Source organism: Chironomus tepperi, unplaced genomic scaffold (genome assembly GCF_022539635.2).
Source record: "Chironomus tepperi strain 1889 unplaced genomic scaffold, CSIRO-AGI_Ctep_v1 contig_373, whole genome shotgun sequence".
In the NCBI taxonomy this organism is placed as follows: domain Eukaryota; kingdom Metazoa; phylum Arthropoda; class Insecta; order Diptera; family Chironomidae; genus Chironomus; species Chironomus tepperi.
In genome coordinates, this window is record NW_027226495.1 from 270,734 (window position 1) to 289,937 (window position 19,204).

Sequence of the window (19,204 nt, forward strand, 5' to 3'; positions counted from 1 at the left end):
TATGACAAGAACAAATTCAATTCCCCATCCAAAAATAGAACTTAAATGAATTTTTTTTTACACTGAAAAATCTAATCCCCAACTAACAAAATTTCCCATGGATTAAAGTATCAACCTAATGCATTTTCATCTCCGAGCATTCAAATATGGAAACAATTTTCATGCGTAAATGGAACTCCAATCAATTAACATTCAGCTACTGAGTAAATAGAAAAAAATGCTTATAGCTGAGAAATTTCACATTCATAGCGACTTTATGTGAAAGAATATATTGAACAATGCACAGCTGCTCTTATCTACATAAACTTCATCATCATCTCTATCTCTAATGGTCTTTTAAGTTTTAATGGTCACTCAATTGCCTTCATCTGTGCACTGACTGACTCGACTGTGTGTGTCTATATCATTGGAATAAAAACTTTTAATAGTTTTAAGCTGTAGTAAATTAAGCAGATGAAGATGGAAGATTGAGACTAAGGCAGAAGAAAAGTTTCTTATTTGCAGCTGATGCCAATAAATCGATAACAGAACTAGCAATAATAAGAGAAGGAATAAGTTGAGAAATTCTAAATTACTTTAATGTGTTTAATTTATTTATGTTCAGTATGGATTTTAAAGTTGGGTGCCATATGCATTTTTAAGGTGATTGTTGGATTAGAATTAGTAGAATTAGAAACGAAATTCAAGAAAGAATGGAGGATAGCGTCTTATTTTGGATTTATTTCTATAGTTTGTTCACTAATCCTAAACGGACAGGATTGTATGATTTGGCGCGAGGCTGACGTGACCTTTGTCTGGGATGGGAATCAAGGCATCGACACTATTTATTCGCTTTCATCCGGCTCATACAAATCATTCATCCGGATGAAACATGTGCCAATGCCTTGATGGAAATTCTCTAGATCTGATAAAAGTGAAGATGATTCACAAGATTAGATTAAATCCAGACTCAAGTCAGACTTAAGTCGATCTAGAGTCCGATTATCTTGTTATTTCTAAGTCACGTGACGTCTAAGGATCATGCAAGGAGGTGCAACTTGGTCGCTGGTCTATAAGCTGGATACAAAATTGAAAAGCACATTAGAACTTAATAATGTCACAATGCATGTAGATTTCTAGATCATCTATACAAAAAAAAAATATTTTACCTCGGTTTTACATCAAAAAGTCGCTATAAGCAAGCTTGCAGATCTTAAAGTCGATTCTACTCAAGTCAACTTTTCCATACAAAGTCTATGTCGAGTTTGTGCTTTGTTATAATCAATGATCATCGAGTAAGATACCATAAAGCTCCTATCAATCAATAGTCACCCCTCTATCCACTCCTATATCAACTTTATCAGAAAGTTACTTAACTTCATATGTCATCAAACCACTGAAATCAATTACTTAATTTACATTCACTTCAAACCTTAGTCATTCAAAGTTTGAAACATTAAATAAACTTATAAAATAAATTAAAATAAGAAAGATATTTAAAAAAACAAAAACATACCCATAAAATGGGCATGCTGACGGGGAGTGGTATTAAAATGGCAAATACAATAGTTTAAGTAGTTGGGATATAACGAACGATTGAGATGCAAAGCGATAAGTAAGAGTAAAAAGGCAACAACAACAAAATAGGTGTGACTGAAGTACCACGGCATGAAGTGTCCGATTGGTCTGAAACTTTGTCAGAATTAAGTCCATATTGTGTCCATTTGCGTCCAACAAAAAAATATTTTCGTCCTACTTCCAGTTCCTGGATATAGCATGTTGAAGTTTTGGTGATTTATGCCGTCGTACTTCAGGATTTAAAACGGCATCCCCTCCTAAAATCAACTTTATTCAACATATTATACATCAAAATTGATCTACTAATTGCGTCCATTTACGTCCTGCAAACATTTTGAGGAACCGATGTCTTAGACACAAGTTATGGCTACTCAAAATTCCCGACCAGGCTGCTTACAGGTCAAAATATTTTATTCTTCCAAAAACTTTTTAATTATCATGTTATACATCAAATCAGATCTACTGTTTCCCAGCATTTCAAATTTGAAATAATTTTTTACGTCCAGATCAGCGTTTAGGACTTATGGCAGTTCCAGTTTTAGTCCCCTACCTGAATATATGAAAAGTTTCTTAACTTTGCCCATACATGTTATATATCTAAACATATCTATTTTCATCAAAAATAACGAATTTGGTAAAAAATCTTAATTTTGATCATTTTTTAAATCACATATGGTATTTAAAAAATCATTAATTAATTTTTCAAATTAAAATTTCGATAATTTGAAAAAAAATTTAATTTTTAATTTAATCTCAAAAATCTCAATAACAATTGAAAATTCTGAACACTATTAAAAAATTGTTTTTGTATTGTTTTAAATGTTCGATAAAATTTTTAAAATTTATTTACTTACTGTAATTTATGTTTAGGTATTTTGATAGAAAATATCAAATTATTTGAAATTTTCTAAAGTCTAATAAAAAGAATTTTCAATTGTTATTGAGATTTTTGAGATTAAATTAAAAATTAAATTTTTTTCAAATTATCGAAATTTTAATTTGAAAAATTAATTAATGATTTTTTAAATACCATAAGTGATTTAAAAAAGATCAAAATTAAGACTTTTACCAAATTCGTTATTTTTGATGAAAATAGATATGTTTAGACATATAACATGTATTGGCAAAGTTAAGAAACTTTTCATATATTCAGGTAGGGACTAAAACTGGAACTGCCATAAGTCCTAAACGCTGATCTGGACGTAAAAAATTAGTTCCAATTTGAAATGTAGAGAAAAAGTAGATCTGATTTGATATATAACATGATAATTAAAAAGTTTTTGGAAGAATAAAATATTTTGACCTGTAAGCAGCCTGGTCGGGAATTTTGAGTAGCCATAACTTGTGTCTAAGACATCGGTTCCTCAAAATGTTTTCAGGACGTAAATGGACGCAATTAATAGATCAATTTTGATATGTAATATGTTGAGTAAAGTTGATTTTTGGAGGGGATGCCGTTTTAAATCCTGAAGTACGACGGCATAAATCACCAAAACTTCAACATGCTATATCCAGGAACTGGAAGTAGGACGAAAATATTTTTTTGTTGGACGCAAATGGACACAATATGGACTTAATTCTGACAAAGTTTCAGACCAATCGGACACTTCATGCCGTGGTACTTCAGTCACACCAATATAGAAACTCTCATGATGTCATGGTAAATTTTCTGATAAAATTTCGTAACATAAATGGACGTAAATGCACTTCTATTGAAATAGACTTCGCATGTCTGAATATTTCGGCTTAATGGAATCAAAAAAACTACTCAACTTTGACCCAAAAAAACAGTATAAAGTACTTTGAGGCACACACGAGGTAAAGAAGTTAATTGGATTCTTACTATATGTCTAATAAGAAGCATGTGCATGAGAATTTGAAGGCGTATCCATGTACAACTAATTTATGGATTTTCTATTCATTTCATTTGCTTTTTTTTCTCCCTTTTTCTGTCTTGATTAAATTTATGAGCACTGCAGCTTGGCTGAATTGTGCACTCGAAATATTCATATCCGGCGGTATATGAATTGAAGTAAATTGTTAGTGATTTTTTGTATTTTGAAGGGTATGGGATGGGTTATGGATTTTATTTTTGGATATATATTGAGATAAATATTGACGGTCTTTATGCTTTTTGGAAGTGGATTTTTATGTGTCTTTATTGGGGATGATTGGAAATGAGGTAACAGCTAAATAATTACGTATAGTCTTGATCGTTACTGAGTTCTAGTTCGATTTCAGACATTTGGCTTCTTAACTTGAAGGTTAAGGGTAGTAGCTTGCTAGACCAAAGCACCCTGCACTAACCAGAGTCTAGTTCGATTCTGCTCCACTATGTGACTTGGATTGACAGTCTCCTGGAAGATTGAGGTTGGAGCATGATGGTCTTAAGCTAGGTTGGCCAGAAAATTTTCGCAAAATATCGACACTTTTAGAAAAAATCGGGCCATTTCTAAGTTTGGAACTATTGGGGTTCTTTTGTACTATTATTAGGAGTTTTTGACTTCTTGAAAAATCGGGACATTTTGAAGTTTTGAGCAAGGTTGAATCACATTAGCAATGTTGAAAAGTACAGCAGCGTCCAGGCAAAAATACAGCACATGGTCTTCCCTATCTTAAGCTAGGTGCAGCAAAGGCCACATATATTGCTTTAATAAGGAAGCTATTGATAAAGACAGTGCTGCACTTTGACTCATTAGAAGTCATGGATCACAATTGATCAGTACGACCACCCAAGTAACTAAATAATGCCACACTCTTAAGGATAGAGGAAGGAATGCTTCTAAAATTCAATATCTCACGTTACGTATTTAGTGAACGTGCCCCTTATGGAATCAGTTTCTATAGTTGTAAGGTTTAAGGTTAAAAAGTCAATTAATGAAGTTTATTGAGAATTTCCAGACATTTTCATTGGTATTTCTGTTTTAAAATTCCTCATGACTTGCTCATGACTTTATGACTTCCATCCAAGGTCAAGCATGATTGAACATTCAATATGCATCGAACATTATCCAATTAATTCCAATAAGAACTTAAAAATCTTTAAAACTGCAATTTTTACTACGCAATTTAGATTTCTTAACCTTTCTACCTGCCATACATGCCCTATCAGTTCACACAAAATTTCATTCTCAATATTTTACATCTTTAACTCATATCTACTTCTATTGTTAATAATCGAACACAAAAAGAACTAAATTTATGTGTACAAAAATTTATTATAAAAGATTTCCTTTATTTTGAGTCTTTTTGATCTCCTTTTTGGGCTTAATTTTATTTTCTGTAGAATGAAATCTTTTGTGCTGTCTATTTTGGGATCAAATGAGGAGCAGATGATGAACAAAAAATTCTACCTTTTAATTTTTTCGATGATTTTCAGGTCCAAAAATAGGAAAATAAAATTTTTTATTTCACAAAATTTCTTGTGTCACAAAAAATGGAATTGGAACTGAGCAGTGCTGGTGACTTTTATTATGCAATTGTCTCAAATGACATGAAATATTTGATGAAAAATTTGTAGCGACAGATAGTGAACGTAATGGAATTGATATTGAATAACTGGGCACAGCACATAATTGCCAACAATTTTGTTTTTGAAGTCAAATTTGGAATTGGAATCAAAATTGAGAAAAATTGCTTTTGGCACTCGACAATCGAGGAACAAAAAAGTCATTCAAATTAATTAATTTATCGTCTTTATCGCTCAGAATTTCACAAAGAAAATTGAAAAAATTAAAGAATTTTTGTTGTGTATGCCTTCAAAAAAGGCAGCACTAAAAATAAGAAGTAATCAGCATCACAAGAGGCATAGAATGTGATCAATTAGTGAAGATAACGAACGAAGTGGAAATGAAATGTAAAAAAACAGCCATGAACAGCCTCTTCAGTTCCTCTCGACTTCAATTTTCATTCAATTTCTTACTTCCAACGGCATACAGCAATAATGCACGAAGTACAAGAAGAAAGAACCGTAAAATTAATAATTCTAGAAAATTTCTTGCAAATTCTTCTTTTTACTTCCATTTTGTGGTCACTTCTTGATGTTCATTCATAAATTTGTGAGATACGAAGAAGACTGCATGAAGTTTTTGAGGGATTGAGAAGATTTATTGATGATTTTCGGACGGAAGCTTGTTAATTTTGATAGAATTTTGAGATTTGCAGGCTTTCAATTTTGAGGAAATTGGGTGATTATTCTATTAAATGTTCAGCATTAACCAGCACCAGAAGAGTAACTTTAACAGGGAAAGTGACCGCTTCTAGGTACCGCAGTGACCTGTCTGTACCTTGACAGCAATGGCATCGATAATTTAGAGTCGGTAGCCAGCAAAAGAACCAGCTTCAGACGCAAACTAAGGGAAATCATGGATCACAACTAAACTGTACGGCCAGCGAAGTAAGTTAAGCAAATAGTCAATTCTAAACCAGTTTAGCTTGTATACCCCCCAAAATGCATGACGTCATCAAAAACATAATTCCATTTGCAAGCATAAATTCACAGAAAATTCAACTCCTTTGAAGTTACTTCCTGTCCAAAAATTCTATTCTAAAAATTATTCTGCTCAATTTTTTCACTAAAAAATCTTTAAAATTCTTCGTTCAAATACAAAATCAAAGAAAAAATACTTTGTGTTCAGTCTGTAGCATAACTAATCAATACACAGCATAAAAATACAGACAAAAAGTAGAAAAGCAACACAAAAAGAAGTTTTTTTTTACTCTCGTCATCGTCATCGTCATTTGAAGAAATCGAAAATGGAAAGAAAAGAGAAAACAACACAAGACACAATCACGACATATACAGCACATACAGCAGATGAGAGAGTAAGAGAGAGATGAGGAGATGCAAGCAAGTCAGTAAGAAAACAAGAAATAAGAAGTAGAAATTGAAAGAAAAGAGAAATAAATAAAAATAAACTAAAATGCTGTGCTTAACTTACAAGCCATTGCAAGCCACAAATTGAACAGAAAGAAATTTTTTACAGCACCCAGAAACAGACAGTAAAATGGTACGAGAATGTGAAATGAATTTCTATCTAAGCAAATGCAATTAAAATCTGTTGTACCTGCCAAGTACTTGCCTGACTTAATTGCTGTCGTTGATATGTTTGAGATTCTTTGCTGATAAGATCCAGTTTGACAGAATTTATGGATGAATCCGCGGGCAATTTTAAATGCACTCGTGCCACAATCAACTAAAATTGCTAAGCAGCTGCTCACCAAATTCATAATTTTTGGACAAAACAACTTTTTGTCAATTTTTTGGCAGACGATTTTTGCATCTGAGAACGCATTGAAAATTGAAAAACTCAAAATTTATCAGTTCCAACTTGCTGTCTATCAGTACAAGAACCTTTAATGTTTATTAAATGACCCAACACAAAACAAACAAATGCAGACCAAAATCCATAAAAATTTGAATAAACAGAACTCGTGATGAATATGAAAGAGAAAGGAGAAAAGAAGAACAACAACAACAATTGTAAGACATGACTAAGTATGGACATGCACAACATAAATAAGAAGAAACAGCCAAGAAACTTGAATTTAAGTGAAATTATTGAGCAATGGGAAGGAAGAAGAAGAAGTGAAAATTGGATCAGACGCATTTTATGCAGCACATATTGCAAAATGTTTAATAACTGTCCAAAAATAAAAATGTAGAGCACAAGAACTTACCTTCTGATGATCGGAATCGGAAATGAAAATCGGCAATCATCAACAACAATGGGTGCAGGTGCAATTAATTGTGGCTGTTGGATAGGAGGTGGTGGTGGCGGTACTGGTGCGGGTGTATGCAATGGAAACAGTGGAAGTGTCGTGTATGGAGGCGGTAAGTGATTATTAATAATATCGGGTAACATTTCATAGCCAGAAATGACGCGTTCCACGCCATTAAGTCCGCGACTATTACTGTTATTAGGAACACCATTTGGTCGATTTGAATGATGCACAGACACATGATGCCGATGTCCATGTTGTGCCCTTTGTCTCGCTTGACGTCTTTCACGTCGTTCACGCCTTCGTTGCTCGCGAAATGTCGCTTCCACTTTACAGCTACTACCGCAATTTTCATTTTGATTATTTACACTTTCCACATTATTATCAGTTGCCGTAGTCGTTGCTGCTGTCTCATTGCACTCATTACTAACTATTGTGATTTGATTGATTACATTTTCATTAATTGATGTTCCTGCTACCGCATTGTTGTTGTTCCTCTTCTCATTTTCAATTTCCATTGATATTAATCCAATTTTATCATTCGGTTGATTTGTTATGCTGTCTAATGTCTTATTATGATAATCCACATTGGAATTGCTAATTACAATTTGATCAGCCACACAAATTTCATTTAAATCATCACGCTTTATTGATTTTGATGGATTTTGATGATTTACACCATTAATATTTAATTCACAGTCCACAAAAGCACTTCCATCAATTTTTAATAAATTTTCATTATTTTTAATTAAAATATCATTACAATTGGCAATATCAAACTTATTAACACTGACATTAAATGGTATATTACTTCCACTAATATTTTGGACTAAATTTTCAATGCCGTGATTTACGGCTGTTGATTCCGTTGTAGTTGTTGTTGCACGAAAGCAACTCACGATATTCACAAGATTATTAGCATTCTCATTATTATGTTGCTGTAAATTGCTATTATTTTGATTCTGATTCACTTGAATGGTTAGCACTGGCTTTTGCCGTTCAGCCACATCGCTCACGACATTATGCAGCATAGAATTATTTTCAATAATTTGATCGGTTGATGTTGGATTTGGTGGTGATATATATATTGAGCTTGTACAATTGGTAATATTATTGCGATCCTGACCTCGTGATTGAGGCTTTGGATGCTCACTTTCCACTTTTAATTGCATTTTTTTGATATTTTTTTCAAATTATTTTTTTTTAATTTTTTTTTGTGCTCTGCTTTAAATTTTTTTCATTTCCATCTTTTTTCTTGTGCTATTCTTACTCGTTGCTTAATAATTTAAATTAATTAATCACACAGAAATTGCAAGTAATTGAACAAACTACACACAAATGAAATCCAAAAAAATATCCAACGAACTGAAAAATTGAAAGAAAAAGAGAACCGACAATAACAGACTTGTGTACGTTGAAATCTCACGATCGACTGAAGAGCAACGACTTGGTTAAGTTTACACACAGAAACTCTTTGATCGTTTTCTCTCTTTTGTGAGTTTCTTATGACTCTCATTCGTAAGACGTAGACGATGAAATGACTATTACATAAACGTGATCGAGAGAAGTTTGTATAGATGATCGGTACATTTATGTTTGATGGGTGCTGGGTATCTCATCGAATAGATTGAGTGCAGAATATTGTATATAGCAGAGCTCGAGGTGTACTAAGATTTTATCCGAAATGTCGATTTGAGTCGACCATGAGTTGTAATATTTCTTGGGGCAACGTTCATTCAAATTAAGTTACACAAATAACATTTTTGGATCCTTTTCCTACACATTAACGTATTTTAACAAAATAATCAATTAAAAGGTCGTAACAAAGTTATGAACCTCCATGGCTCTTAGAATTGCATAAGTTTCGAACGTTTTCTGGAATTCAGCCAAGAATTGAAGATATGCATTACCTGTATTTTAGAGGCACACCCGAATAGCTCAAGTTGGTTAATCTATACAAATACAGTGGTGTGACTCTGGTATGGTGTCGGATTTGAGCCGAATACTGCACCAACTCAAATTCATGCTGGCTTGGGTCCAAAATATTGATTAATTCGTTATAGTTTTCAGTTGTTTTTACTGTTCATCCAAAACTGCAATTCTGCGTTTTTTTGTAGATAGGTCTGCAATTTTCCTGTCTAATTTTGATTAACTACTGACCAAAGTACTCATTTTTACTTACTTACTGGAAACATGCTCCGTGGAGCTTAGGTTTCTACAAAGGTCTTCCATCTGACTATGTTGCTGGCTGTATCACAGAGTATGTACAAATTTTCCGTCTTTGCATCTAACTGACAAAGGACTCATAGGGAGAGACTATGGATATAGACGGTAGGCGTTGATTCGGGGCATACGCAGAAATTATTTGATTTCGGTCTTTTGTCTCGTAATTGAATAATTTTCACCAAAAAAGGGGAGGGAACAACTTTGGTGACAAAGTTTATCATATTTTTTTTCATTATGCGTGACAACTCTCCGGAGAGGGTTTCAAGTTCAAATTTTCCTTCTCCCTTCTAAATCCCTAGCAATAGAGCAAAATCCAGACTTCATCTTTGGAAAACCATAGATCGATCACAACATTAAGCCTATAGCATTCAGCCTAGTAAATTTATTTTTTGCCCGGTATTGATCCAACCATTTAAACCATTTAAAGCCTAATAACTAACTCAAAGAACGTGTCCGATGAGATAAAATTAAAAATCCATTTTTCTCCAACTTCCATTCCATGTCCAATAAGCATAATATCAACACAAAATTTCCATATTAATGCATTTTAAATATTTAAATTGAACAAAAAACCGACAACAACCTAAAAGGTGCCACAGAATTACTGTTCTTTATTTTCTTTCTCACACTTCACATTAAAAATGCATCAAAAAAAAAAAGTTAATGTCAATTTTACATTAGCTCCCATGCATCTAATCCATTTACAGTTTCTACGATCAAAGTCACAGTCATAAATATTCAAATCTTATTTCCCAAAAAGTCTCCCGAGACAAGACAAGCAGGAGATTTATCTTATTTTGAATTTTTTATTATTATTTGTATTAAAATTATCATAAATCACTTTCTTATCATGCGAGACAACGATTAATACCTAATCATCACGTCTTCTTTTTTTGTGTTATTTCTTGCTTTTCTTTGTTCTTGACATTTTTTGATGCTATAATCAATGATTTATAGCGAAAAATATGTGAATTTATGTATGTTGTATCTATGCTTATGTCTAGTGAAGTGATTGGGAACCAGTGTGATGTGGCATACTCGTTTGTACTACTAGTGTATGAGTTGTGTTGGGTGTCCGTCTGTGCTAATGTTTAGGGCAGTTTAGGGCAGTCTATGTGTCGCACTACACTAGTATATTATTATTATTATTATTATTATGTATGAGTATATAATTCTTAAAAGACCCGGCTTTATGAGGCTGGAGGCTCTGCGATTGACAATATGTTGTATAACACCCTTTAGACCTACAGTTTACATTTCAAAGACACGAGGGCTTCATAAAACCTGATGCACCCTGCAGTGTATCTAGTTACATTTCGTGCGCACAAGATTTCGTAAAGAAAATCATCCAGATACTAGTAAATCTTTGTATAACTAGCGATAGAGACACATTATGTGCCAAAGACCTCAAAACTGCACCCAACACACGAACCAAGCTTCGTAACTAGAATAGTGAGAGGTGCGAAAATTAGACATGATTCCTAGGACTAAACTCAGGATCTTTTGGCACGTAAGGCCAATGCTCTACCATTTAGATAGGGCGGCCATCTGCTGTATTTTTGCTGGGACGTTGATGTACTTTTCAGTCTTGCTGCTGTGTCCCGACCAAGTCCCGATAAAGCCTCAAAATAATGCCAAACTTAGATGTGTCCAGACTTTTTTTCATTAGTGTCCCGATATTTTGCAAAAATCCTCTGGCCACCCTATGCCGGTGAAGGCTTATCACTAAGATGTGCCCCGAAAAATAAAATGTTGCTCACCCCTGCTTTAGTGCAAAATATTCTTGAATAACAATTTTCATAGTTTGAGGAACTGCTAAAAGGAAAACAAAAACAAAGAAAAAAAATTGACGGGAAAAACAAAACAAAAAAAGTTTATTTCCAACAAAATTGATAAGAAGTTCCTTCATCTCGATAAAAATATAAGTAATTTTTTTGTTTGTTAAAGGCATGAAGAAGACTTTTATGGAGGTATAAAAGCGATTGAAAAAAAGGAAACATCTTTTCGGCGAGATTTTCTTCTTATTTAATGTGGCATGAGGCATAAAATCAGATGGTGAAAAAAAGTTTAGCATTTTTTGGTGATTATTTACACATTTTTGTTATAATTATGTTAGAAAGATTGGAGATGAGCTAGATGAGATATGGATTTTTGTGGATTTATAGCTAATGCCAAGGTAATGATTGTTATTTTTGTACATTTGGTTAAATACTGCGTCAGTCTTGCTATGTGTAGGTTTTTAATACTGACGTGTGTGCCGACACGTTGTCTTGACGTTGGTATACTTAGCAGACAGCTCCTTAAAGTCATCTTTAGTCTCAAGAAAGAAGGAGGTAAATATAAATGAAGGAACATAGCAGAATTGTATCAACTTCAGAGTAAGGAGGACTTCCAATGAGGAGGCGTCTTTTTGGACAATTGGAGTTCGGACTCTCAAATCCTGTCAATTCTGATCAACTGTATGAAGACGCTGATATTATAAGACAAGACAAAGTGACTGAGGCTTTGATGGACTGAAGCATATTATTAGAAAACCTGTTGAAGCTCTCTTTAAGGTCAAAGGTGGTCAAGGTCTTTAAATCTAACTTTGGAGATCTTGAAAAAAGAGCTCGTAGAAGACTAAAGAACTCTTAGAAGGAAGCTGTTGATAGAGACAGTATTGCAACTTGGTATTTGTAAATTGGTAAACGGAATCTTGCGCGCATTCTAGGGCTTCTAGCGCTGCAACGATAAGAGCCAGCTTTGGGTGCCATCTGAATGATGCCATGGTGTTTAAACTTGATATTAGAGGAACTAGAGTTTACTAAATCTGATGATCGTCAGTGTCACACTGACTTGGGACACGCTTTTTCAAGATACATACTTATAAGACGTACCAATGTGCCACCTAATGCTGACCAGTCAGCCATATTACAGGGCCTCGTTTAATGAACTTTTTAAGCTTCCTCAATTTTGATAACGAAGTATGATTGTGACTATATTCACTACAATAAGCATGTTCTTTGTATGTCGTATCAAAAATCTAAAATGAACATAATTATCTGAAGATCCCTCAGATAATACCATTTAACCACCTGGATCAGAACTCATCCACAGTAAATTAACAAAAAATTTCCCAATTTTCAAAATCGACCCATTTAACCTTAAAAGCATCTCCAATTGAATCTCAAATAAAACAACATTTCTAATCAAAATTTTTCCTATTTTACATCCTAAACAGCACAAAATTGCATACACAAATCGTTGCAAAAAAAATATATAGGGAACGACAGAACAATTATTCGTTCACATATGAGTAAAAATACAGCAGTAAATTGTGTCTAAATTGAGTTGTTAATAGCATGCACGTACGTATTCGTTTCACTTCTATGTCCTGTAGTACTGAAAAAAAAAGTTTTTTATTGCAATAAGTTATAATACACATCAGATACGTATTGCTATAAGTAAAAAATGGGTGTATTGGAGGTTGTATGGATTGGATGTGAATTTTAGGGAGATATAAGAGCTTTAGTTTGAGAACTAAATTAAATAGACAATGAGAATGCTTTCATGGCATTACTATGATGGTATTACAGGGTTGTTAACATGCTATTTGTCTGTTAGGGGAGTTGTTGAAGCCTACTGCTTGGTATATCTTGTTGTATGTGCAGTTTTACAGAACTCTTAGAGAACAATCTAGATCAGTGGTGCGCAACTTTTTTCCCTGTGACACATGAAATATGTGATCATAATACACATTCTGTCGGAAACAGAATATGTTGCAACCCTGGATGGTATTATGGCATCATTAAAGCATACTCTTTGCCTGTTAGGGGGTTGTTGAACCATGCTGCTTGGTATATCTTATTGTATACGCAGATTTTCGGATTGTTTTAGAATACAATCAAGATCAGTGGTGCGAAACTTTTTTAAGGGGATAATGTCTTGGTCGTAAGCCTATGCAAGGCTCGACCGGAACGGCAAAAATCATTCAGATGCATTTATGGTTTTTCCAAAATTGTAAAGCGGCGCACAATCTGATCATCTAGATTCTAAAAGATACACAATCTACGCAAGATTATTCCAGATACATTTATCTCGGAGTTTTGACTACGTGTCCCCCTTTTGGATACACCTTTGCGCAAAACATTCCAGACTCGAAGTAGTGACAGATTTTGAACGAATACGTAAGTTCACAGCAATAAACACATCGTAGAAATGGTCTGAGAATCCTATCCCTAGCTCGACTTGACTCTGACCTGAAGCATGATTATGTTAAATTTTAGCTGAGACAGAAACTAGTGCAAGAATCGCGCAAGACTAGTATGACGACGATGTAGTCGGGTTAGGGTCAGATTCTTGATCATTTCTACGTCATGTGCTTTCCAGTTTGACTTCATACATTTACATTCAAATCTGAGTCTAATTCAATCTCTGAGATATTAAGCACGATATATCAACTGGTCAGGTTTTTCTTTGATTATTTGAATATTCAGTCTTAAGAACGACGCTACCAGTTGTCCATAAAGTCGTTCAGTGCATGCCTATAGCTAGTTAAATAAAAACTTGCCCACCTGAGTCAGAATGGCAATTAATTCAATAAATCCAAAGCCAATCCAATTGACCTGCCTCAAAACTAGCAGTACATTGAAAATACTAACAGAAGAATTTTCATTTGTAGCAAAGTGGAAGCAGCATCAGTAGGATACAAAAAAAGCATCACGTATCATTAAATCATTGAGAATATATGTTTGTTTGTGTATGTGAGTGGGTGTGTGTGTGTGTGTGTGTCTAGCACACTGCAATAAGAGTAATGTGAAAAAGATTTAGGAGCATTTCACATGATGGTTTAGGGGCAATCTATATATTTATTTTCTAGTGTATCTATAGGAGCAAAAAAAATTAAATGTACATTCATGCTTGCTAATGCAACTCAATGACTTTTAATCCTCTATCAATTATTGCAACCTGTAGCCTGAATATCTGTGTGTGAATCACATGCAAATTTTTTGGCGACAATTTATCATTGCATCGAATTAAAAGCAGCACAGGATGAACAAACAAAAAGATGATAGTCCATTAAGGATGATCAGCATTAAGCCACAGAATAATCAATAAAAAAAAAAGTTTTTTTCAGCAATTTTTTTTTATCTATTTCGTGATTGGGAAAATGCTGCAATTTGTGAAAATTGATTTCCTCAAATTTTCCATATTAAAAAAAAAATATTGAAAATCTCAACAATAAACAGCCATAAAAGAACTAGCATAAGCAAATAAACAGAACGATAATCCTATTTTGACTTCAATTGACTCGATGAGCAATTTTCAATTCACTTTTTATTGCTATGTATATTATAGATATATATGTTATGACTGCATGTATGCTGCTTACTCACTCGCTTTATATGCAATCAAATTTTTATATTATGCATATCTTTCTCACACTCTCCATATCTGTATATTTAGCAGTGGTGGACAACCTTTTATTTTTTGTGGGACACTTGTAGCTTGCTTTGGGTTTGCAATGAGTGTTGATGTGCAGCACAGGTTATTTAGCCTCTCTTACCCAAGTATCTACTCCCATCTCCTCGCAGTGCATTCTTGGCTATGACAAACCGCTTAAGCGGGTGCGTAACGTCCTTCAACTTTTCCTACCAAAGGACCTCCTCGCGATAGTTTCTTGGCAATGCCAAACTGCTCAATCAGTGCGGTACTAATGGATAAGTTTACTTTGAAACTGAGGCCTAAGCAAGTGCTTATTTACTTATTGGAACTATGCTCCGACTTAGAGCCTAGGTTGCTACAAAAGGCCTTCCATATCACTCTGTTGCTGGCTGTATCACAAAGCTTGCACAAATTCTCAGTTTTGACATCTAACAGACATTCCTTCATTACCGTCCTATGTTGCTCTTGGAGCACCTGGACGCCTTTTTCCTTGTGGATTCCAACCAAGGGCAGTATAGCAAGCTTGTGTCTCACCTCCAGCCAGTTGAAAGTTTGTGGCCTATCCAGCCTAGCTAGTTCACCCTTGTTAAACAATCAATAGCTACACAGGCCGGATTTATAAACGACGACACACACCTTGGTAGTGTTGACTAAAATCGGACACGGCATACAGTTAATGGCATATCCAAAAATATTGCGGCATATTAGGGTACCGCAGCACACAGGTTACCAACCCCTGATCTATATTTTTCTCTAAATTGCATTCAAATATATGTTGAATATATAGATAGTCGTTGTATGTATACGGTAATGGCAATAAGAATAATAATGATATTGTGTTATGCAAAATATACAAGGGATAAGTGTTCCTATTCAGAAATTTCTATGAAGCTTTACTCAATGCTGTAAAAATTCCTATTTTGGAATTTATTTTTAATGAAAATGTGGAATTATTTTTGTGAGAATTGTTCTTGGCTGTATTTATTGAAATATTTTATTAATTTCCGTTCTATAAAATTCTGAAGAATATAGTTTGAATGACTAAGTTAAATTACAAGAGTTGTTCATTTAAATGATTGGGGATTTAAGCATTATGTTGGCATTTATGAGATTTATTGAATGTTTTTGTACACTTTTTTAACTATCTTCTTATTTATTTGCCGTTACATAATAGATTGAGTGATGATTTCATTCACCAACGTGTGCAAACTACTAACAAGAGTTCGAAGTCGACTTGGATTTTGTATGAAATTGAGTCGAATTTCCCATTCAAAATGCGAGTCAATTTCGAGCTCTGCTTCTAATCAATAAAACAAAGTTTCACAAATTCCCAACACCAGTCGGTCAACAGCTCGGTTTAAAGCTGAATTAAACATTTTGGGTCTCCTTGAGTCCACGTGCTGACTTTCAAGTGCTTGCAAGGCTACAATCTTTTATTTTTTCTAGGATATGTGATAATGTTTCTCAATATTTCTCAAGTGTCCACTGTCAAAATACTTATTTGTGACGCAAAATACATATCCGGAAGACACACGACGTAAAAGATTTTAGCCTGACAATACCTGTGACCTATGCTTTCTCGCTATCGGGATCAGGATCGGGATATCCCGGAAAATCGCGAAAATTTTAATTCCGATCCTGATCTTGAAAATTTATCGGGACCGGGATTTCGAGAAAGCATACTCTGACCTGGACCGGATTTTATGGAATCTGGTCTGCTTACAGAGTCAAGCTGGCCTGGTGCTGGATTTTCTAAAAATGACTAGATTTTCCGACAATCCCGGAATAACTCGATATCAATCCCGTCTTGTGACCCTTTAGATCTTCTAGATAACATTACATTCTAAAGATCATTTACGACTCTAAAATACTACAAATTTGGGAAACATACATAGAAATTCCTTACTAAGATTAAGAATATACAATAATTGTACATAAATCCCAAATCATCAACAATATCCACCCCTTGATCCCATTCATATTTATCCTTCTTGCTTGCCTTTATTCTTACCAACTCGATTCTTTTCTCCTCATCCAGATTCACATATATTGCTTTATTTTTCAAATTTTGTGGAAAAAATATGAAAATAAATTGATTGTATACAAAAGCACATGCAGTGAAAGAGCAAGGATGATAGGAAGAACAGCACAAAAAAACAACATTTTTTTAATAAAAAAATTTTCTTTCCAAAAAAATAAAAAAAGAATGAAATTTAAACAAAAGAAGTGAAAAATACAAAGCACATATGGCTTGCCATACATAAGGTATGGAATGGTAAAAAAATTCTTTAGGATTTCAAAATTGCTTTTCTTTTGTGTATGTTGTTTATTGAGCGGAACAAAAGAGCGAGTAAAAATATTTGCATACATTTCACATATGCGAAAGTAATATTTACGTGCGAAAAGCTGTTTGGTAAATAACTTGGAATGTTCCTTTGTTTTACAGACACAAAAAAAGCTTCTTTCAATCATTAATAATATTTTTTTTGTTGTCATTGCTGTTTGGCTTTAGGATATAAAATCCTGGAAATCGGCTTAAGATTTATCTTCAAGTAAACATTTGTATTTACCTTAATCTCCTCCTTGCTTTTACTCTCAATGACATTCTTCAAATACTTAAGGATGAGTGCTGAAATCTTTACAGATTGTTCTTGAATCAGATTTATTTGTAATCGAGCTAAGAAGATGCCTTGTGAAGAGCCACAGAGTTAAAGTATTGTTCTTATGCTTTGGCTTCTTATTATACTCACTTACTTCCTTGCATGGGGCTTACGGGACCCCATTGTCACGTTTAGAGAACGTCTGCAGACAATTCTACCTTTCGATAACTTCTGTCAGTTTGGGATACTGAGGTTTATCAACTCATCAAATCCAGGAACTATTTGGGCTTCCCATCGATTACGCTTTCACGAAATTAAAGTGTAAATATTAACTTAAAATTGGAATTTTCAATCCCGATCCCGACTTTTGAAACTTTCGGGATCCCGGGATTTTTGGCCATCTAAAAAAGTCAGCGAATGTTACTCTTTATACTGAGGCATTCTGTGGCCGTCTGTTCACATGACTTGCTCATCTCATTCGATTCACATGGTGAAAAGTGACAATATTAGCATCCTGGAAAAGCTGATAGAGTTCATTCTTTCAAAGACACCAAGTGCTTCCTCATCTGTTTCTGTGGAATTCCAGGGTTTTGAGCCATACAATGAAATGACCCAAACAAGAGTCTTGCATAGTATGACCTTGGTGCTTCTAGACAGATTCTGCGACGTAAAGAGGTGCTTTAGACTGTAGTATGAATCGTATAACTAACTAATTGGAACCATGCTCCAATGTGAAGCCTAGTTTTTTTACTTATCACAAAGTTCGCACAAATTTTCCATCTTAGCATCTAACTGACATTCTTTTGCATCTAACTGACATTCTGATATACCTCGTATGGCTTCTTATTATGGTTTTTGTAATTATCTCGAATAAAACAAGTTAGTTAATCAATCAGAATTCCAACATCCGTCACCAATGGATTTAACCTGAATTTGGCAGCAAATTAGTGTCAATCCAGCCGAAAACTTGAGTTTTGTATTGATTAACGGATTTGTGCTGTTTTGGTATCCGTAGATCAGTAACCGAGTTGCAAAACAAGAACCTGCAACAGTCAAAAAACGGACAATTTTTTAATTATTTGTATGCTTGTAACCGGCACCTTTTTTGCATCTCTGATTAGAAAGCTTTCCTTAATACGCTCCTGATTGCCAAAGTCTGTCTAATCTTCTGTGTCAATATTACATACCAATGCTAACATCGTGACCTGTTCTAAGACGAATACATTATTAATTCCTTTACATGCTCTATTGTAAAATTTACAATTTCATTACATCACGACAATCAAGCTATGCTAAATTCTTCAAGTGCTGTATAATAAAAGAAGACAAAAAAATATTCAATAACCGTTAAAAATTCTATTCATTCAACAAATGTTCAGCTCTAAACCGCACATAAATTTACCATTTATTTTGGAGAAGCATAAAAAATTCTTAAATAATAAGAATCGAAATCTAAATTCAATAGAAAGCTGTCTATTAAGTTAAAGATCACAACCACAAAATAGAAAAGATTTTGAATTAAACAAAAGAAGAAGATGTCAGCATATAGCTGTTATTTGTGGCCATAATTAACGGTTAATTGTTTCCATGTCATAAGATATGTCTAATATGTATAGACAATAATAATAAAATTAAATCTTTCAAATTTTTGTGAATATGGTAATGATGACCATAAA

At 33.9% G+C, this 19,204-nt stretch overlaps 1 protein-coding gene across 1 annotated transcript in view; it reads right to left on the minus strand.

The window, feature by feature from the left end:
- Positions 1-8,455, minus strand: part of LOC139095679 (putative uncharacterized protein DDB_G0289263) — a 64,129-nt gene extending 55,674 nt beyond the window's left edge. Inside the window, exon 1 of the mRNA XM_070647118.1 lies at positions 7,237-8,455. Coding sequence (XP_070503219.1) covers positions 7,237-8,450 — 1,214 coding nt within the window. The 5' untranslated portion in view covers positions 8,451-8,455. The remainder of the gene's footprint in view (positions 1-7,236) is intronic.
- Between the last annotated feature and the right edge of the window lie 10,749 nt (positions 8,456-19,204).